The sequence below is a fragment of the Cherax quadricarinatus genome, chromosome 48 (genome assembly GCF_038502225.1).
Source record: "Cherax quadricarinatus isolate ZL_2023a chromosome 48, ASM3850222v1, whole genome shotgun sequence".
NCBI classification, from domain to species: domain Eukaryota; kingdom Metazoa; phylum Arthropoda; class Malacostraca; order Decapoda; family Parastacidae; genus Cherax; species Cherax quadricarinatus.
The window spans coordinates 7,257,691-7,280,955 of record NC_091339.1 but is presented as its reverse complement, the minus strand read 5'-3'; the positions used below and the strand labels follow the sequence as shown (position 1 = coordinate 7,280,955).

General features: G+C 42.3%; 2 protein-coding genes across 3 annotated transcripts in view; one reads left to right on the top strand and one right to left on the bottom strand.

The window, feature by feature from the left end:
• Positions 1-8,541, bottom strand: part of p130CAS (Serine_rich_CAS and FAT-like_CAS_C domain-containing protein p130CAS) — a 488,085-nt gene extending 479,544 nt beyond the window's left edge. The window contains exon 1 of the mRNA XM_070094843.1: positions 8,166-8,541. Coding sequence (XP_069950944.1) covers positions 8,166-8,204 — 39 coding nt within the window. The 5' untranslated portion in view covers positions 8,205-8,541. The remainder of the gene's footprint in view (positions 1-8,165) is intronic.
• The window catches only part of Polr3H (RNA polymerase III subunit H), a 797,681-nt gene that overhangs the window by 626,955 nt on the left and 147,461 nt on the right, over positions 1-23,265 (top strand). The window lies entirely within an intron of this gene.

Here is a 23,265-nt window from a genome sequence, read left to right as displayed (position 1 = left end):
AAGTATATAGCTGATAGTGAGGTAGCGCAGCTCTGCTTACGGCAATGCTCACCATATTTCTTCTTAAGTAGTTACCTTCATATAAAGGTAGAATTGCCAACAAAATGATAGGTAAATGGACACAGATGCAACATTTTATTGCGGCAATGTTTCGCTCTCCATGAGCTTTCTAACGGCTTGACAAAGTTCCAGGAGAGCGAAACGTTGCCACACTAGTTGCATCAGTGTCCATTTACCTAACAGTTACCTTTCATATATTTATTTAGCTCTTCATAATATGCCAAAAATATGAGAAAAAGCTAGTAGTTGATGTTATTATCATCATTGAGACTATGGGCATTTGCATAAGTCAAAATTAAATAATATATTCGAAGTTACATAAAGATAGGCTGTGTAATGGTTATACAAGCAGATTTTATGAACAGTGTATTTTACCTCCTTGTCTTACAACTGTTTTCCCTGTAACTTTAAAATCTAGTGGCTACTACCTAACTACTGTAAAGTGGGCTCCTGCCTGGAGAAGCTGGGACCTCTAGCTTTATCATTGTCTGATTTCTAGGGACTTGTACCTACTACTGAAACTGTGCGTTGTTTGCCTTCACTGAAATACCCTCCAGGAAGAGCAGTGGTGTAATGAGTACACTAAGGAAAACACAGTAATTGTGAAGGGACCAAGATTTTTTAACACCTTCCCTTCATACATAAAGAGGATTACCAACAGACCCCTGGCTGTCTTCTACAGGAAACTTGATAAGTTCCTCGGGTCAGTGCCTGATCAGTCCTGCTGTAGTGCATACGCTAGACTTCATGCACCCAGCGCCAACAGCCTGGGTGATCAGGTTATCCACTGAGAGACATGGTCTGGGACCGGGCAGCAAGGGCGTTGATCCCCGGAACACTCCAGGTAGACTTCAGGTAATACAAGGTTCGTTCCACTTTCCTGCTGCTCTCCCCGAAGGACGCTTCCGGGGGTCACTGCCTCCGTGGCCCGGTCCCAACTCAAGCCTCCTGGAGGATCACAGCCTGATCATCCGTGCATTCATCTGCATTATCTTCGTCTGCCATCTGTTTCCCTAGTTTTCCCCTCCTCGTATCGTAAACAACCTGTCCCTTTTCACTATAAAATCTGATTTTATTTCATGGGAGTGGGACACTAAATCTGTAATGGTTATGCAGTACCTTGGGGGATGGGAAATAAAATTCGATCCGAGTAAATGGCAGAATACTCTAATATCTTGGATCAAGAACCCTTCACTGGTGTCAAGACACCGTCAAATTTTAGTATTTTATATATCGTGATAAATGCTGCGATCATCTACCTTAACTCCCAAATATGTCCTCTTTGTACCTAGTCCTTGTATTGCACTAGTCTCTTCTTAACCACCCTATTAAATCTTCCAGGTACTTTGTATATCATAATAATGTTTTCCTCCTGGGTCGTTATGTACAAATCCTTAAGTTTACTTTCGGAGCACCCTTCTTAGCTCTGAGATTAGTCAGGTTGCAAACTTTTCCACATTTTTCATGTTTTAAACGTGCTTAATTAGATGAGAACTCCCAGCTGGTGCTATATGTTCAAAGATGAGTGTGCCATGTCTATTTCCAAAAGTAGGTGTGTGTGTGCTCACCTAATTGTAGTTGCAGGGGTCGAGACTCGGCTCCTGGCCCCGCCTCTTCACTGATCGCTACTAGATCCTCTCTCTACTTCCCGAGTTTTGTCATACCTCGTCTTAAAACTGTGTATGGTTTCTGCCTCCACTATATCACTTGCTAGGCTATGCCACTTCCTGACGACTCTGTGACTGAAGAAGTACTTCCTAACATCCCTGTGACTCGTCTGAGTCTTCAGCTTCCAATTGTGACCCCTTGTTTCTGTGTTCCCTCTCTGGAACATCCTGTCTCTGTCCACCTTGTCTATTCCACGCATTATTTTGTATGTTGTTATCATGTCTTCCCTGACCCTCCTGTCCTCCAGTGTCGTCAGTTTGTGTGTGTGTGTGTGTGTGTGTGTGTGTGTGTGTGTGTGTGTGTGTGTGTGTGTGTGTGTGTGTGTGTGTGTGTGTGTGTGTTTCACTGAGTTGTGTTTGTGGGGGTTGACACTCAGTTCATGGCCAAGCCTCCTAAACTATTTTGATGGACATCACCGAGCTGAGCTGCAACTCTTGGGTCAGTCTCTCAACTTACGTTCGACTGAGGGAATTTAGTATCTTCAGTACATCATGACCTTCCACTCCTGTTAACTAATTTAAAAATGGCAAACCACTGAGGGCACGTACTGTATGGTTACTTAGTTTCTGTGTTTCCTAGTCAGAGAGTGAGCCCTTGCCTAGCCAGCGTCTTGTATGGTGTGATGAGTCAAAGATACTGATCAGTGTGTCTTGTATATATATCTGGAGTATATCTGGAGAAGGTTTTGGGGGCCAACGCCCCCGCGGCTCGGTCTGAGACCAGGCCTCGTGGTGGATCAGGGTCTGATCAACCAGGCTGTTACTGCTGGCCGCACGCAAACTGACGTACGAGCCACAGCTCGGCTGGTCAGGTACTGACTTAAGTGCCTGTCCAGTGCCTTCTTGAAGACAGCCAGGGGTCTATTGGTAATCCCCCTTATGTATGCTGGGAGGAAGTTGAACAGTCTTGGGGCCCCGAACACTTATTGTGTTGTCTCTCGGCGTACTCGTGGCGCCCCTGCTTTTCATTGGGGGAATGTTGCATCTCCTGCCGAGTCTTTTGCTTTCATAGGGAGTGATTTTTGTGTGCAAGTTTGGTACTAATCCCTCTAGGATTTTCCAAGTGTATATTATCATTTACCTCTCTCGCCTGCATTCCAGGGAATACAAATCAAGGGACTTCAACCGTTCAATCGTCAGCCTTGAAGGGGGCAGTTAGTGTACAGCAGTATTCCAGCCTAGAGAGAACAAGCGATTTGAAGATAATCATCATGGGCTTGACTTTTCACCGTAGCTGCCTCGGACTTTAATTTACTATTACTCTTGGTGTTATATTTGTCAGGAAGTTATAGATCCAGCTACCAACTTTTCCTGTTATTCCTTTATCACTCATTTTGTGTGCCATTACACCATGGTCACACTTGTCGAAAGCTTTTGCAAAGTGTGTGTATGCTACATCTGCATTTTGCTTATCCTCTAGTCTACAGCATCCAGGACCTTGTCATAGTGGTCCAGTGGCTTGGACAGACAGAAGTGACCTGCTCTGAACCCGTGTTGCCCTGGGTTGTGTAATTGATGGGTATCCAGGTGGTTGGCGATCTTGCTTCTTAGAACCCTTTCAAAGATTTTTATGATATGGGATGTTGGTGCTATCGGTCTGTAGTTCTTTGCAACTTTACTGCTACCTTTGTGGAGTGTGTCCATGCTCATTCTCCATAGAATGCTGAAGGCACGTGATAGGGGCTTCTTGCAGTTCTTGATGAACACGGAGTTCCATGAGTCTGGGCCTGGGGCAAAGTGCATGGGCATTTCATTTATTGCCTTTTCAAAGTTTTGTGGTGTTAGGATAATCGAGATTTTTGAGATGACCAATTTTAGGTCTCGTTCATAAAGAATTCATTTGGATTGTCAACCCTTAGTCTGGGTAGCTGCTCACTGAACACTGAGTCGTATTGGGACTTAAGTATCTCACTCATTTCTTGGCTGTCATCTGTGTACGTCCCATCTCGCCTAAGCAGGGGCCCAATCCTGGATATTGTTTATCCCTTTAGATTTGGCATAAGAGAAGAAGTATTTTTTTCAGTTTCCTTTATGGTTTTTAGTTCTTCCTGCGATTATTGTCTCTTGTAAGATTCCTTCAGCTTAAGTTTGATATTTGCAATTTCACTGACCAGTGCTTTCCTTCGTATTTCAGACATATTGTCAAACCTAAACCGAAGTGTGTAGCCAGTGTGTCGTGTATGATGTGATGAGTCAAAGATACTGACTAGTGTGTGGCCAATAGTCAAACATTGAAGCAGTGAGAACTTCTAACTACGTTTCACTTGGCACACTAGAACTTTTTCAAGTACAAAGATATTCATAAAAATACTACCTTATAAAGTATATAACTAGAGGTGAGGCGAGGTCAGGTCAGTTGGAGAGATTAGTGGTGATGGAGGTCAGATATCATAAGAGGTGGTGACGGAGGCGAGATGATGTCATGAGAGGTGGTGATGGATGAGAGGGCGGGGCCGGGAGCTGTATTAATCTTGTGTTGCTCCTTGTATGACGGTGGTCATGACTTAAAAAAGCTTACCACTGAGCGAAACACTGTCTCATTAACGTGTTCTGCTGTGTGTCTGATAATCTTGTGGCCAATACTTCCTTCACCCATTGCTTTAAATAATAGGCTTAAATAATAGGCTTTAAATAATATAGTACAAAGACCCCAATAATAATCTTTATTTCTACAAGTACATGTACAAGGTATACAGGCCTAGCTGGCACCAATGACATAGTACCATATAGAAAGCCCTCTGTTACGCAGATTATTTCGGGCAAATTAGATCAATTTTGTCCCAGGATGCGACCCACACCAGTCGACTAACACCCAGGTACCTATTTTACTGATGGGTGAACTTGGACTGCAAGTATCTTGGAGTTATCCTAAGTAATTTACACATACGTATGTTACTAGATACGATAATTGTATTTATGTGTACCAGTACCTAAATAAAATTACTTAATCTTGTCTTGCAGTTCTTTTGGTATCACTATTTATTTCCTCTATTTTTTCCAGTGGGCCCCATTCCTGCAGTCTACAGTGCCATTTTCCCGTTATATTTTTAGTTTACAAGTGTGGCCTCATGTTTACCTTGATGGTGCAAATAAACTATTCGTATATATGTCGTGTTCTTGCACACCTATGCGTGTGTGCGTGCACACGATCGTTCGCTATTATTCTAATACTATATTCATCCCTCCTCACTTGACAGTTTTGTCAATACTCACAAACGTTCGGTCATCGAAATAATGGAGGGATTTGCATGTACTTCTAGAATGTTACAGAGTGGCCCTTTCTAAGACCTTGTCACTCCCACGACTTTTGCCCTAACCTAAAACTAAAACTACGCCCAAAAAAAATACACCAATTCACAGCTCAACTGCTCACTCTCGTTGGGAATTATTATCAAAAGGAAGCGCTAAACCTACTAGGGTCATACAGCGCTGCAGGATAGGATCTCGTTGGGAAGATAGTGCTCTCTAACTTGTTGCTTGAGGATGACGAACAAATCTATTGGCAAGAGGCAACGTCAGCAACTTCAAGAACCCTAAATGGGCTCTTGAACCTTCCATGTGTGGGCCTTGAACGAGCCCTAGAATGCTAAACCTTCCTGATTGGGCCCCGAACAAGCCCTGGAATGCTAAACCTTCCAGATGTGCGCTTTGAAAGAGCCCTGGAATGCTAAACCTTCCTGATTGGGCCCCGAACAAGCCCTGGAATGCTAAACCTTCCAGATGTGGGCCTTAAACGAGCCTTGGAATGCTAAACCTTCCTGACTGGGCCCCGAACAAGCCCTGGAATGCTAAACCTTCCTGACTGGGCCCCGAACGAGCCCTGGAATGTTAAACCTTCCAGATGTGAGCCCCGAACAAGCCCTGAAATGCTAAACCCTCCAGATGTAGGCCCCGAAGGAGCCCTGGAATGCTAATGGGTTAATGTTAATGATAAATTCATGTTTCTGTTCTCAGTATACATGTCTTCACTGTCAACACTCCGCTAGGTGAGTACGCCTCAGATATCTTCAAGGAACTAACACACCTTGACACACATCAAACATCTTCAAGGAACTAACACACCTTGACACACATCAAACATCTTCAAGGAAGTAACACACCTTGACACACATCAAACATCTTCAAGGAACTAACACACCTTGACACACATCAAACATCTTCAAGGAACTAACACACCTTGACACACATCAAACATCTTCAAGGAACTAACACACCTTGAAACACATCAAACATCTCCAAGGAACTAACACACCTTGACACACATCAAACATCTTCAAGGAACTAACACACCTTGACACACATCAAACATCTTCAAGGAACTAACACACCTTGAAACACATCAAACATCTCCAAGGAACTAACACACCTTGACACACATCAAACATTTCCAAGGAAGTAACACACCTTGACACACATCAAACATCTCCAAGGAACAAACACACCTTGACACACATCAAACATCTCCAAGGAACTAACACACCTTGACACACATCAAACATTTCCAAGGAAGTAACACACCTTGACACACATCAAACATCTCCAAGGAACTAACACACCTTGACACACATCAAACATATCCAAGGAAGTAACACACCTTGACACACATCAAACATCTTCAAGGAACTAACACACCTTGACACACATCAAACATCTTCAAGGAACTAACATACCTTGACACAACTGACTTAAGAAATCGTAATGACACGATTGCAAATAAACCATACCCCCGGCCGGGATTGAACCCGCGGTCATAGAGTCTCAAAACTCCAGCCCGTCGCGTTAGCCACTAGACCAACTAGGTATATGGTGTAGAAATATACCTAGTTGGATGAATCTTATTGTGGCTAGCTGGTCTATTGGCTAACGCGACGGGCTGGAGTTTTGAGACTCTATGACCGCGGGTTCAATCCCGGCCGGGGGTATGGTTTATACCTTGACACACATCAAACATCTCCAAGGAACTAACACACCTTGACACACATCAAACATCTCCAAGGAACTAACACACCTTGACACACATCAAACATCTCCAAGGAACTAACATACCTTGACACACATCAAACATCTCCAAGGAACTAACACACCTTGACACATATCAAACATCTCCAAGGAACTAACATACCTTGACACACATCAAACATCTCCAAGGAACTAACACACCTTGACACACATCAAACATCTCCAAGGAACTAACACACCTTGACACACATCAAACATCTCCAAGGAACTAACACACCTTGACACACATCAAACATCTCCAAGGAACTAACACCTTGACACACATCAAACATCTCCAAGGAACTAACACCTTGACACACATCAAACATCTCCAAGGAACTAACACCTTGACACACATCAAACATCTCCAAGGAACTAACACCTTGACACACATCAAACATCTCCAAGGAACTAACACACCTTGACACACAGCAAACATCTCCAAGGAACTAACACACCTTGACACACATCAAACATCTCCAAGGAACTAACACACCTTGACACACATCAAACATCTCCAAGGAACTAACACACCTTGACACACATCAAACATCTCCAAGGAACTAACACACCTTGACACACATCAAACATCTCCAAGGAACTAACACACCTTGACACACATCAAACATCTCCAAGGAACTAACACACCTTGACACACGTCAAACATCTCCAAGGAACTAACACACCTTGACACACGTCAAACATCTCCAAGGAACTAACACACCTTGACACATCAAACATCTCCAAGGAACTAACACCTTGACACACATCAAACATCTCCAAGGAACTAACACACCTTGACACACATCAAACATCTCCAAGGAACTAACACACCTTGACACACGTCAAACATCTCCAAGGAACTAACACACCTTGACACACATCAAACATCTCCAAGGAACTAACACACCTTGACACACGTCAAACAGGGTGACAGTATGCCTGGCCAGGGTGACAGTATGCCTGGCCAGGGTGACAGTATGCCTGGCCAGGGTGACAGTATGCCTGGCCAGGGTGACAGTATGCCTGGCCAGGGTGACAGGCCTGGCCAGGATGACAGCAGGCCTTGCCAGGATGACAGCAGGCCTTGCCAGGGTGACAGTAAGCCTGGCCAGGATGACAACAGGCCTTGCCAGGGTGACAGTAGGCCTGGCAGAGTAACAGACCTGGCCAGGTTGAGAGTAAGTCTGGCCAGAGTAACAAGAGGACCTGACCAGGGTGAGAGTAAGCCTGGCCAGGGTGAGAGTAGGCCTGGCTAGAGTAAGAGTGGGCATGGCCAGGGTAAGAGAAGGCCTGGCCAGGGTAAGAATAAGCTAGGCCAGAGTGAGAGAGTAGGCCTGGCCTGGGTAAGCGTAGGCCTGGCCAGGGTAAGAACAGGCCTGGCCAGAGTGAGAGTAGGCCTGGCCAGTAATAAAGCATGTCTGGGTATACATTACTCACCCCCTTCATGTTAGCGTTGAAGCTGGTATCTCCCACCATGGTGCTGACACAGGCTCACTCTTACACTATGCACTACTCCACCCCTGGATCAATAAGACCATGCTCACTGCATCTACATAAAGTATAGGCCTCCACACAATGCTGCTGCACTTTAATTGACCAAGTATATTACTGTACAGCGGTAGACACGTGTGTGTATATAAATATATAAGCCCAGTTATGCTTGTGATTCAACACTTCTGAATTACCAAGGCACTTTGTATTAATTTATTACAATTTTCTTATTCTTGGCTAGAAACACCATTGGGTTTGGTCATGAGGATGAGTGAGTGTAACATCCAACACTTGCAGCAAGTCTGTCAAACTGAACATTTATTCCTAAGATCCTCCACTCCAGCCCGCCCAAACTCTTGTATTGCCATATGACGCACTTTTCCCATCTTAACTATCTTCATTAGCATTATTGGAACTAACAAAATAGCGTTCATACATTTTCTAGATGTAATAGTTATCATAGAACTATGTAAATGTTGGTATTTATATAACTTAATACAAATTTAGGCCTTCTTTTTTAATCGTCGTAGGGCTGGCAGTGGTGCGCAGTGCTCAATAGGTGAGGCTCGTGAGGCTGTAGGAGACGCGCCGCCGACCTCACTACAACACTCCCACATGCTCTCTATATTACCACATGCTCTTTATATTACCACATGCTGTTATTATTACCCCATTCTCTCTACATTACCATATGCTCTGTTATTATTACCACATGCTCTATATTACCACATGCTCTCTATATTACCACATGCTCTCTATATTACCACATGCTGCTATTATTACCACACGTTCTAAGTAAGTTTACTCAGGTATACACAAATACATAGAAGCATATGTGTAGAGAACCTAGGATAACCCAAAAAAGTCAGTGACTTATTTCCACTGGGGTCCCTCTATATTACCACATGCTCTTTATATTACCACATGCTCTTTACATTACCACATGCTCTTTACATTACCACATGCTCTTTACATTACCACATGCTCTTTATATTACCATATGCTATGTTATCATTACCACATGCTCTTTATATTACCATATGCTATGTTATCATTACCACATGCTCTTTATATTACCACATGCTCTGTTATTACCACATGCTCTGTTATTACCACATGCTCTTTATATTACCATATACTCTTATTACTACATGCTCTTTATATTACCACATGCTCTGTTATTACCACATGCTCTTTATATTACCACATGCTCTGTTATTACCACATGCTCTATATTACCACATGCTCTGTTATTACCACATGCTCTTTATATTACCACATGCTCTGTTATTACCACATGCTTTTTATATTAATACATGCTCATTATATTACTACATGCTCTTTATATTACCATAAGCTCTGTTATTATCACATGCTTTTGTATTACCACATGCTCCGTTATTACCACATGCTCTTTATATTACCGTATGTTCTGTTATTACCACATACTCTCTATATTACCACATGCTCTTTATATTACCACATGCTCTCAATATTACATGCTCTGTTATTATTATCACATGCTCTGTTATTACCATATGCTCTGTTATTATTACCATATGCTCTCTATATTACCACATGCTCTGTTATTATTACTATATGCTCTCTATATTACCACATGCTCTGTTATTACCATATGCTCTGTTATTATTACCACATGCTCTCTCTCTTATTACTATAATTTATTACCACATAAGCTACATCCTCCCCAATGAAAAGCAGGGGTGTGTCTAGCACGTTAAGAGACAACACAGTAAGTGTCAGGGACCCAAGACTGTTCAACTACCTCCAAGCATACATAAGGGGGATTGCCAATAGACCCCTGGCTGTCTTCAAGCAGGCACTGGACAAGCACCTAAAGTCGGTACCTGACCAGCTGGGCTGTGGTTCGTACGTTGGATTGCCTGCAGCCAGCAGTAACAGCCTGGTTGATCAGGCCCTGATCCACCATGAGGCCTGGTCTCAGACCGGGCCACGGGGGCATTGACCCCCGGAACTCTCTCCAGGTAAACATACCTGGAGGTTGTTCCAGGGTCAATGCCCCCGCTGCCCGATCCATGAGCAGGCCTCGTGGTGGATCAGGGCTTGATCAACCAGGCTGTTACTGCTGGCCGCATGCAAGCCGACATACGAACCACAGCCAGGCAGTTCTGGAACTGGCTGTAGGCGCCTGTCCAGTTCCCTCTCACGACAGCCAGAGGTCTGTTGGTCTATTACCACATGCTCACTTTTATTACCATATGCTCTTTATCACATGCTCTCTATATTACATGCTCTCTTATTACCACATGCTCTTATTACCACATGTTCTCTATATTTACTTCATGTTCTCTATAGTACCACATGCTCTCTTATTACCACATGTTCTCTATATTACTACACGCTCTCTTAATATTACCACATGCTCTCTTAATATTACCACATGCTTTCTTAATATTATCACATGATAGCCCTAGGATTTGAGTATATGGTTGTACTAGTGAAGTTGGTGGTAGTACTAGTGCCATTGTTGACACTGTGTTGGTTTTGGCTCTTGTGCAGATCCAGAAATTGCACCGACTTGGGAACTCAGAGCACCAAAACTACTGCTAACAGAAATCTGAAATATGTAAATTATATTCTTGTGGCATCTGTAAATACGTCACTACTGGGACTAATAATAAGGAAACCTGCATATGCAACCATCTGAAGAAATGGTGAAATCTCAATAGACAAATGTCACTCCAAGTCGTGTGAGCTCTTTCACCCAAATATAAGCCGAACTTATTTTATTTATTTATTTATTTAGAAATTTTAGCATACAAACAGAGGTACAAAAAATACAGGTAAGAGCAGCATTCCAAAGCCACTTATATGCATAGCATTACGGGCTGGCTTAAAATTAACTTAAGATTAACTAAGCAATGATGAAATCAATGATAAGACATTATTGTAAACAGATAACTATAAAATACAAATGAGTATTACAAAGACAGGTCATATGGTTGCATGCATTGCTGTTCATTCAGTAGAATGGAGTATTCTGTTAGGTAGTGTATTTAAAAAAAATAACAAAGTTAGGTTTAACATTTGTGTGATATAATTGTGAGTAACATTTAGGATATACAATTTATATGGTTCAGTTATTCAGTATTTATTTGGTTTTGAGTGAGTAAGTGAACTTTGAGAAGAGACTTGAATTTATAAACAGGTAGTGTTTCTTTTATATTTACAGGTAATGAATTCCAGATTTTAGGGCCTTTTATGTGCATTGAGTTTTTGCATAGCGTGAGATGGACACGAGGAACATCAAAGAGTGATCTGTGCCTTGTATTATGGTCATGTGTTCTGTTGAGGTTGGCAAGATGTTTGAGGGGAGGGTTAATATCAGAGTTAAGTGTTCTATGTATGTAATAAGTGCAATAATAAGTATGGATGTTTTGTATGGTGAGTAGGTTGAGTGTTTTGAATATTGGTGGAGTGTGCTGCCTGTAGTGAGAATTTGTTATTATAACTGCAGCCTTTTGTTGGGTAATTAGTGGTCTGAGATGGTTAGTTGTTGTTGAGCCCCATGCACAAATTCCATAGGTGAGATAGGGGTAAATAAGAGAGTGATAAAGGGCCAGGAGGACTGACTGTGGAACATAGTACCGTATCTTCGATAGTATGCCTACAGTCTTGGAAATTTTCTTAGAAATTTGTTGTATATGTGTATGAAATTTGAGTCTATTATCGAGGTGGATTCCTAAGAATTTTCCCTCTGTTAGCTTTGTGATAGGTGATCCGTTTATCGTTATGTTAAGAGGTACATCTGTATCTCTGTTACCAAACTGAATGAAGTAGGTTTTGTCAATGTTTAGTGTAAGTTTGTTAGTCCTCATCCAGGTAGATATTTTCTGTAATTCGGTGTTTACAGTATTGGCTAGCGTGACTGGGCTCGGGTGAGAGAAGACGTATGTGGTGTCATCTGCAAAAAGTGTGGGTTTGAGTAATTGCGAAGCATTTGGTAGGTCATTTATGTATAGGAGAAAGAGAAGAGGGCCAAGGACACTTCCCTGTGGGACACCAACTGTAATTGGTTGTGCGGAAGAGCTTGCCCCATTTGCGTACACATTGGCTTCTGTTGCTGAGGTAAGACTTGAGGTAGTTGAGGGAGTGCCCTCTTATACCATAGTGTGACAATTTTACATGGAGCAAGTCATGGTCAACTGTATCAAAAGCTTTACGTAAGTCAATGAAGATCCCCAGTGGGACTTCTTTTTTCTCTATTGCAGTGTATATATGTTCTAGCATGTGTATAATAGCATCATTAGTATTTTTATTAGGCCTGAATCCAAATTGGCAGGGGTTGAGAATGTTATGGGAGATGAGGTAGGAGTAGATTCGTTTATGAATTAATTTTTCGAAGATTTTTGAGAGAGGGTGTAAATTTGATATTGGCCTATAGTTATTCAACTCTGTTTGGTCACCTCCTTTATGGATCGGGGTGACCCTTGCTATTTTGAGAACTGTAGGGAAGGTGGAGGATTCAATGGATTTGTTAAAGAGTGTTGCAATGATTGGTGATAGTACTTGTGACGCTTTTTTGTATATAAAGGGTGGTAAGGTATTTAAATCTGCCTTGTTTTTCAGTGCGTTGATGATAAGGGAGACTTCGTATGGGTTAGTCGGAGCTAGGAACAGTGTGTTCGGGTAGTTGCCAGTGAGGTAGTCATTTGGTGGGGTATCTGAGCTTGGGATATTATTGGCAAGGTTTTGACCTATAGTGGAGAAGAAATCATTGAGTCTGTTTGCTGTTTCTGTTGGTGGGAGTTGGGGTTCATCTGATTTTGCTAATTTTATTTTGCTATGTCGTGATATCTTTTTTGTTCCCAGAATTTCTGATAGGGTCTTCCAGGTCTTTTTTATATCACCTCGTAAGTTGGATAATCTGTTCTCATAATACAATTTTTTTGCCCTTCTTATCAGGCTGGTTAGGATTGACGAGTAACGTTTTGTTTGGTCTCTGGTTATGTGACCCATTCTGTACTGTTTTTCATATTGGTGTTTTGTATTTATGGATTTGAGAATGCTGGGTGTTAGCCAGGGACTGTTCAGTCTCTTAGCTGTCATCTGTTTAGTTTTTTAAGGGCAGTGCTTGTTATAGAGGTATTGGGTCTTTTTTAGAAAATTATTAAAACATTCGTCAATATCTGTATAGATTTCTAGCTCAGTGTGCCAGTCAATGTTTGTTACTGCTGTTGTGAAGTTATTAATGGCTACCTCATTGTGAAGTCTGAAGGTGACGTTAGTAGTGTCTTGGGGTATTTTACCAAGAGTTGTTATGAGGAAAGTAGGGTAGTGGTCTGTGGTATTATCTGTAATTATGCCTGATTTTAAAGGGGATATGGTGTTGGTCCAGATGTGGTCAAGTAGGGAAACACTAGTCTCTGTAACTCTTGTAGGTTTTGTTACTGTTGGTAGCAACATGCAGTTACTCATTGTGTTTGTGAATTCAGTAACGTGTGGGTCCTGGTCTTGCAGGAGATTTATATTGAAGTCACCTGAGAGTAGTAAGTGATCTTTGTTCATGCGTGCATCAGTTATCATACTTCCTAGGTTTTGACTAAATTGGCTAATGTTTGATTGTGGAATTCTGTAGATGTTTATCACTGTGAGAGGTTTTTGTAGGTATTTGGATTTGAATTTAGCTATTATATATTCCCCATGTTCATCCCTTGTGCAAGTATTAGTGATACATTCTAGTTGGTCTGAGTAGTATATAGCTGTGCCACCCCCTTGTTGGTCTGGCCTACAGTTGTGTATGGCTGTGTAACCAGGAATGGCATAGACATCTGTAGTATCAGGCTTTAGCCAGGTTTCAGTTAGTGTAATAATGGACATATTGGCATGCAAGGAATTTAGTAATGCTAGGAGGTCATCATAATGCTTGCTTAAAGATCTGATATTGTAGTTAAAGATAGTTATGTTGTTGTTGGCCAGTGCTTCGATTCAGACTGTCCAGCCTTCCACAATAAGAGTACGAGGCATATAAAATCTCATGAACGCCAGTATGAATATATAAACCAAAATCATACAGCCAACATAGATTTTTTTTTTAATGCCAGACAACAGAAAAGAATTTGGCGAGAATTGCTAAGACTGTATCACCAGTTAGGAGCCATGCTGGACTGGAATCAAAGCCAGTATCAGGCTCGTCACAGCCACAGATACAAAGTCCAACCAGCAAGCACCAGCGCAAAAGGTAGAGTGTATGTTTTGTGTTTGCAAGCGTACAATGTCCCAAACCAAGATAAAGCAATAAAATGCAATATTTGAAACTTCACGGAGACTAGCATAAGAGAGTATTTGCATAATGCAATAAGGATTCCTGGGTACAACCTACAGTCGACCCTCAACTAACGGCGGTATTAAGTAACGGCAATTTCGTCTAACAGTGCTTTTTGCCATAGAAAAAATGCCTTAACCAACGGTGAAAAACTTAACCAACGACGTTTGTCCAGAAAGTGTCGGTGTGCAGCCTGAGCGGGCCCAGCCACTCCAAGAGTCAGTGTGCCATTGTTTACAATGGCACACTGTTGCAGTCGGTTTCCACATGTGCCTCCCATATATTTTGGATAATTCCACTATTTCTAGTGCTTGTAACCGCTAAATAAGCCACCATGGGTCCCAAGAAAGCTTCTAGTGCCAAGCCTGTGTTAAAAAGGGTGAGAATTACAATGGAAATGAAGTCCTTCTGGAAGGCGATTCTCCTTCCAAGCAATAGACAGTTCTGAATTTCCCCTGCTGCAGGCACATCACTCATCAACAACTCCACAATAAAGGTAAGTGGCATTTAATTATTGCTTATTTTGCATGTCCCATTCCTTTCCATATAAGGAAACGTATATTTCATGTAATTTTTTTTTTTTCAGACTTTGGGGTGTCAGGAACGGATTAATTCTATTTCCATTATTTCTTATGGGGAAAATTAACTCGGCCAACGGCAATTTCGACCCACGGCAAGACCTCTGGAACGGATTAATGCCATTGGTTGAGGGTTCACTGCATTTAGATGCGACCGAAAAATTAGGTAATAAGGGGGAGGGCCTGTATGTTTAAGAGTTGTTCAAATGTGTTGAGTTACTGAACTCAACTAATGATGTAATCAAAGTTCTGGCAATGAAAATAAATAACAGTTGTGCTTAGTAGCTCAAAAAAGTTACTGGAGATCGTGACTTGTCTTTAAAACCAATCAAACTCATCCCCAAATATCCTGCGTGCTTGGAGATTTCAATTTGAGACATCATAGATGGAAAAATATAACAAGGACTGTAATTACAGAGAGTCCCTGGAGCTAGTCTAGAGAAAACGTCTCTCACAAAACAATAATTAAACCTCTGTAATAAATTTGCCTTAAGCCAGCAGATCGTTGAAACGACCCGACTGGGAGGCACCCTAGGCCTTATATTTACCAACAATGAGGACCTGGTCTGGGACATAATGGTATTGAACCACAACATAATCGAGGTTCAGTTATGAGAAACATAATCATGAGGGTGAACTCAATAAATCCATTTTCAACTGGGACCAAATAAATAGCGGCCTTAAAGAGATAGCCTGGGAAGACAATATGGCCACCGCAGATCTAAACCACTTCCTCGGGAGAATAAGCTCATTGTTGCTTGAGGTATGCTGCAGACGTGTATCTCTTTGGTAAAGGAGAAGGTGCAAACTCGAGAGAGAGAGAGAGAGAGAGAGGAGGAGTAGGCGCTTCCTCTACAGTCTACAGGCAAAGAGGGCATCGAGCACAAACTAATTGCATTATATAGAATCTCAGAGAGGGAGCAAAGAGCCATAAATGAAATTAGAAGAAATCCCCAATACTTCTTTAATGCAAAATCCGGGGAGAAAATCTCATCCAGTATAATGCCTTTATTTAAAGGAGATGGAATGTACACTGATGACATTAAAGAAATGAGTGAAATACTGAAGTCACAATACGACTCAGGTTCAGTGAACCGCCTATATGTCTGCAGATCGAAGATCCTAACGAACTTTTCAGCAGTGAGAATCAAAACTACAACATATCAAAAATTTCTGATGTCGCCCTCTCCACAGTTAACTTCGAAGCCATGGACAGCATGCCAATTCATTCTGCTCCAAGAGCAGACTTGTGAAACGCCATAGTCGTCAAAAAATGCAAGAAACCTACGGACAAGGAGTCTGAAAACAGGTGTCATTCCATTGTCATTAAAATCCATTGATATTGTGCCACTTCACAAAGGTGGCAGTAAAGAAGTTGTGAAAAAAAATATAGACCTGCAATGCTAACTTCACGTTATCGAAATCTTTGAAAGGGTCCTAAGAGGCAAGATTGCCAAGTACATGGAATCGCAACAGTTGCACAGTCGAAGACAGCATGAGTTTAGTGCAGGTCACTCAAGCCTTTTCACAAACTGCTAGGCCATTATGACATTGCCTTGGATGTGTTGGAAGAAAAACTAAGTGCTAATGTAGATACACAAATAACCGGCACATAGAAGAGAGGAGCTTACGACGACGTTTCGGTCCGACTTGGACATTTACAAAGTCACACTATCGAGAAGTCGTCGTAAGCTCCTCTCTTCTATGTGCGGGTTATTTGTGTATCGTTCCAGTCACGGTATTGTGCCTTTTTTTTGTTATTGCTAATGTAGTGTACACTAATTTTGCGAATGCCTTCGACGAGTGTGACCATGGTGTGATAGCGCATAAAAGTGGTCATATGGATATTTAACTTCCTAACAGAACCCCGAGAGTAGTGGTAGTAAACATAGGGAAGTCAGATGCTGCCACAGTGAAAAGTTCTGTTTCTCAAGGCACAGTACTCCCCCACTTCTGTTTTTCATTCTTATATCTGAGAATGACATCGACATAATTCACTGCACCTGGTGTCATTATGGTGAATAACACCAGAATCTCTGAGAGTGGCATCCGTCGAATACACAGTGAATTTTCAGGTGGATATAAGTCAAGTCTTCCACTGAACCTCGTACAACAATATGATATTCAATGAGGCCAAGTTTCAGTTGCTCCCCTATGGACGAATAGAGGAAATAGACTGAAATAGTGACCAGGACAAACTCATCAGTCAGAGCGAAAGTTCCATGTTCGAGATATGGCAGTGAATGCGAGATCACCTATGTGTGAACACACTGTCACCATGTGAGATCACTGAAGAACATACACTCTTCTCACGTAATACTTTAAGGAAGTGTTCCCACCATATCAGTCAAGCATTGCTACTAATTGTCTAACACAGATGTATATGTAGTTCAGTGTAAATATACTGGTTAGTTGGAGAGATCCTCCTAACCAACCAATATTACCTTCTCTTAAATACTCTGCCGGGTACCTGATTTTACCATACACGTGGGACAAACTTTCTCGTATTCTAATTATGTACTGCTTGGGTATATAGGGTAGGGAAGATACACAAAATATACCATATACATTAAGGAGGAAGTATAAAAGTAACAGAAGACAATCAAAATGAGAATTAAAAGTTAGATATTTACTGATAATTAAATGGGTCAGACACAAATATCTTACACTAGGCGGATTTTACAGATACACAGTGATAAAGTTGTTGATATCACTAGAGGGCACTATGATACATAGTTACATGGAGTCTACACACACCACCAGAAAAAATACACCTGCTATTTCTTATCCAGACCTTCCCTCTTCTACTGCACCAGTACTACACAGTGCTGATCTTCCTGTACCTACACCTCCAGAAAGAAGTCTAACCGTCAGAAGAAGAAAGCAAATCAGAAAATGAAGAGCACAGTGAACAAGACTATGATCTCACAGATGCAACTGTTGGAAGGAATCCTTACTACCCAAACTAAGCAGACCTCAATGACCTTATCAGAGATCTTTGTTTGACAAAGTCAAATGCTGAGCTTTTGATTTCAAGGCTCAAGGAGTGGGACTTGGTGGATGAAAGTGTGCAAGTGACAAGCCACAGAAAACGTCACTATTTCTCAAGCTTCTTCACTAATGAAGACACGTGCTACTGTAATGATGTATCAGGCCTGTTTGATGCAATTGGAATTGCTCTTTCTCTTTCTGCAAAGACCAATGTCCTGAAACTGCAGCGAATTCAGAACCGTGCATTGCGGTGGGTGCTGGGCGTGGCGTGGGACGACTTTGCTACAAGCGAGTCACTCCACATCAGGACTGGCACCCCAGCGCTGAACGTGTTCTGGAAAGAACTCAGTGACAAGCAGATTGACCGACTAGAAACCCACCAAGACACATGGAGAGCTTACCTTGACGAAGTAATTAGACTGCCAGATAACACTCTAAACCTCTTCCAATTTCTATACAATCCTGTTCCTTCCCCTCTCTATTCCTAAACCTCTATTCCTAACCTCTAATCTCAACTTCCGTCCTGCCCTCTGCAGGGGTGGACCTTAAACACGTCCTTTTTTTTACCAACCCATATCATTGCATTGAGAAACAGACAACAGCAAACTTGCGTATGACACTCCAGCGACACCTGTACCAGTGTCCTTTGCTGCCCTAAACCCTGACCGGTTCTACCATTGCGTTTGATACAGTCTTGCAGTCAGCACAGTCAAACAACTATTCCCTCTACCTTGCCAACCAAAGCCATGCAGTTGGGTTTAGCCCCGGCTCTTTCTCTCCCTTCTCCTATCCCTTCTTCTCCCCCACTTATCTTCCACTATCCAAAATCTCCCTTTCACCCACATGGGTCTTATCTTGGAGTATTCTATACAATGCATTTCGAATCGTTGCAAACATTTTAATGGTCCCACTCCAGTAACTTGTACCACTGGAAAGTGTTCTACCTACAGCTCCTAATTTTACCTTATAGAGAACCCAGGTAACATCCCCTGAGGTGGAAACCTCAGAATACAAAAATAAAATAAAACGTTTGCGCTCCTTTCCTGACAGAGGCTCTAAAGTGGGAGATGACACTTTTTTTAAAGGGTATGAGGTATGAAAAGCTAAAGGAATTGAACCTGATGCCTAATATTAGAGGTAAGATGAACAAGGGAAGACGTGATAGCAGCATACAAATACCCGGGAGAACTGGTAAGGTACACAGGGATAAACGATAGACTGAGAGGCAAGAAACAAGTACAAAGAGGGTATATTTGGAAGTTAAAGACTCTGAGGGATGTCAGGAAGTACTTCAGCCTCTGGGTGGTCAGGAAGTGGCGTAACCGTCACGAAGATGTGGCGGAGACAGGTTCCATACATAGTTTTAAGAGTATATACGGCAGGGCCCACAAGGCTGGGAGAGGGGGGGGGGGAATCTGGCAAACGGCAAGTTGAGAGGTGGGGCCAGGAGGTGAGACTCGACCCCTGCAAGTACATATAGGTAAGTACTAGGGACATACCAAGATATCAGTATAGGTTATTTTTATGGTATCGGCATCAGTGAAAAAGTGGCCGATATCAGTCGATATTTTTAAAATATTAATATTACACGTGCTGAAAAATAAGTGAAATTAACACTAGCTCACGATTGTGAGCTAGTGTTAATTTCACTTATTGTAAGTCACGCACATACACACTAGCATAGTACATGAACTTCAACTGATTATCCATGATTTTATTCTGACAGAGAGTAATAAAAGACGTCAGCGCGAGCCACTTTGATCACTGGACACTAGCCTGCAGTGAACTACAAGGTCTTTAAGAACAAAATTAACCAGCGAAGCACAAGCTCATTCAGAATGTACCTACCCCATGCAATATCACTTATTTAGTGTTAAATAGCTTCTGTGCACAAAAAGATTTGCAGTGTATAGTTTAGATAACACTCACCTTCCATTATTTAACGAAAATAAGTGGAATCTTATTGCCACGTTATCTTCTTTGTTGAAAATAATTCACAAAACGACTATATATCTCAGTCAAAGAAATTGTCTGATGTAAGAAATACGGCATCTTGTACAATTTATGAAACATTACATCACCAAAAGCTTTCAGTGTTTTTAGATTTTCAGGCTTGAGTAACACAGTAATAGCAATCAAAATGTTTGCTAACTAGGTTTTAGTTACACCACTGACTACAACAACGATACTTAACACATTTATATATCACCAATATAAAAATAACTTCTTCACTGCCGATGCAGCGGAAGAGTTATGCAAAACAGACCTTGGCAATATTAAGAATTAACTGAAAGAAATTCAGGAGAGAAATTAGCAACTCGAGAACTCAGAGAATCATTGGAAAAATCCAGGAGAGGAGGACACACTAAATAATAATCTCTTAACTTATTAAAAAAAAAAAAAACTTGTGGGTCGATGGATCTATAATTTCCTCACTAACAGAACACAGAGTAGTCGTCAACAGAGTAAAGTCCGAGGCAGCTACGGTGAAAAGCTCTGTTCCACAAGGCACAGTACTCGCTCCCATCTTGTTCCTCATCCTCATATCCGACATAGACAAGGATGTCAGCCACAGCACCGTGTCTTCCTTTGCAGATGACACCCGAATCTGCATGACAGTGTCTTCCATTGCAGACACTGCAAGGCTCCAGGCGGACATCAACCGAATCTTTCAGTGGGCTGCAGAAAGCAATATGAAGTTCAACGATGAGAAATTTCAATTACTCAGATATGGTAAACACGAGGAAATTAAATCTTCATCAGAGTACAAAACAAATTCTGGCCACAAAATAGAGCGAAACACCAACGTCAAAGACCTGGGAGTGATCATGGCGGAGGATCTCACCTTCAAGGACCATAACATTGTATCAATCGCATCTGCTAGAAAAATGACAGGATGGATAATGAGAACCTTCAAAACTAGGGAGGCCAAGCCCATGATGACACTCTTCAGGTCACTTGTTCTATCTAGGCTGGAATATTGCTGCACACTAACAGCACCTTTCAAGGCAGGTGAAATTGCTGACCTAGAAAATGTACAGAGAACCTTCACGGCATGCATAACAGAGATAAAACACTTCAATTACTGGGAGCGCTTGAGGTTCCTGAACCTGTATTCCCTGGAACGCAGGCGGGAGAGATACATGATTATATACACCTGGAAAATCCTAGAGGGACTAGTACCGAACTTGCACACGAAAATCACTCACTACGAAAGCAAAAGACTTGGCAGACGATGCAACATCCCCCCAATGAAAAGCAGGGGTGTCACTAGCACGTTAAGAGACCATACAATAAGTGTCAGGGGCCCGAGACTGTTCAACTGCCTCCCAGCATACATAAGGGGGATTACCAACAGACCCCTGGCAGTCTTCAAGCTGGCACTGGACAAGCACCTAAAGTCGGTTCCTGATCAGCCGGGCTGTGGCTCGTACGTTGGTTTGCGTGCAGCCAGCAGCAACAGCCTGGTTGGTCAGGCTCTGATCTACCAGGAGGCCTGGTCACAGACCGGGCCGCGGGGGCGTTGACCCCCGGAACTCTCTCCAGGTAAACTCCAGGTAAACTGACACCAAAATCTCTTGGCTTTTTTCATGTACCTGAATTTGTAAATAAGCATTATGCAGGTCTATTTCGGAAAATATCTTGCCGTTACCCACCACAGACAATAACTTCAATTCTGCAAAATGGATATCTATCAGAGTGAATATTCTTTTTCACATACTTAAACTTCCACAAATCCTCGTAGTTTTAGAGTCCGCCTTAAAACTAGCACAATAGCTGCCCAATTAAGCAATTTTATCACATTCATGGGAGAGCACTAAACCCGTAGAGGTGAAAGAGTGCCTGGTGAAGGAATGATTGGCATTCAGGTTCGATCCAAAGAGGACACGGTCATTTCCTTGGATCAAGAGCCCCTCACTGGCATCAACCTTGTGGGTTTAGTGCATAGTTATGATTATAATAACACTGGTCAACAAGCAAAATCCTTCCGAGACCAGAGTAACAATTTCCAACTAATTTTACCTGGAGTTTACCTGGAGATAGTTCCGGGGGTCAACGCCCCCGCGGCCCGGTCTGTGACCAGGCCTCCTGGTGGATCAGAGCCTGATCAACCAGGCTGTTACTGCTGGCTGCACGCAATCCAACGTACGAGCCACAGCCCGGCTGGTCAGGAACTGACTTTAGGTGCTTGTCCAGTGCCAGCTTGAAGACTGCCAGGGGTCTATTGGTAATCCCCCTTATGTATGCTGGGAGGCAGTTGAACAGTCTCGGGCCCCTGACACTTATTGTATTGTCTCTTAACGTGCTAGTGACACCCCTGGTATTCATTAAGGGGATGTTGCATCGTCTGCCAAGTCGTTTGCTTTCGTTGTGAGTGATTTTCGTGTGCAAGTTCAGTACTAGTCCCTCTAGGATTTTCCAGGTGTATATAATCATGTATCTCTCCCGCTTGCATTCCAGGGAATACAGGTTCAGGAACTTCAAGCGCTCCCAGTAATTGAGGTGTTTTATCTCCGTTATGTGTGCCGTGAAGGTTCTCTGTACATTTTCTAGGTCAGCAATTTCACCTGCCTTGAAAGGTGCTGTTAGTGTGCAGCAATATTCCAGCCTAGATAGAACAAGCGACCTGAAGAGTGTCATCATGGGCTTGGCATCCCTAATTTTGAAGGTTCTCATTATCCATCCGGTCATTTTTCTAGCAGCTGCAATTGATATAATGTTATGGTCTTTGAAGGTGAGATCCTCCGACATGATCACTCCCAGGTCTTTGACGATGGTTTTTCGCTCTATTTTGTGGCTGGAATTTGTTTTGTACTCTGATGAAGTTTTAATTTCCTCGTGTTTACCATATCGGAGTAATTAAAATTTCTCATCGTTGAACTTCATATTGTTTTCTGCAGCACATTGAAAGATTTGGTTGATGTCCGCCTGGAGCCTTGCAGTGTCTGCAATGGAAGACACTGTCATGCAGATTCGGGTGTCATCTGCAAAGGAAGACATGGTGCTGTGGCTGACATCCTTGTCTATGTCAGTTATGAGGATGAGAAACAAGATGGGAGCGAGTACTGTGCCTTGTGGAACAGAGCTTTTCACCGTAGCTGCCTCGGACTTTGTTGACTACTACTCTTTGTGTTCTGTTTGTGAGGAAATTATAGATCCATTACCAACT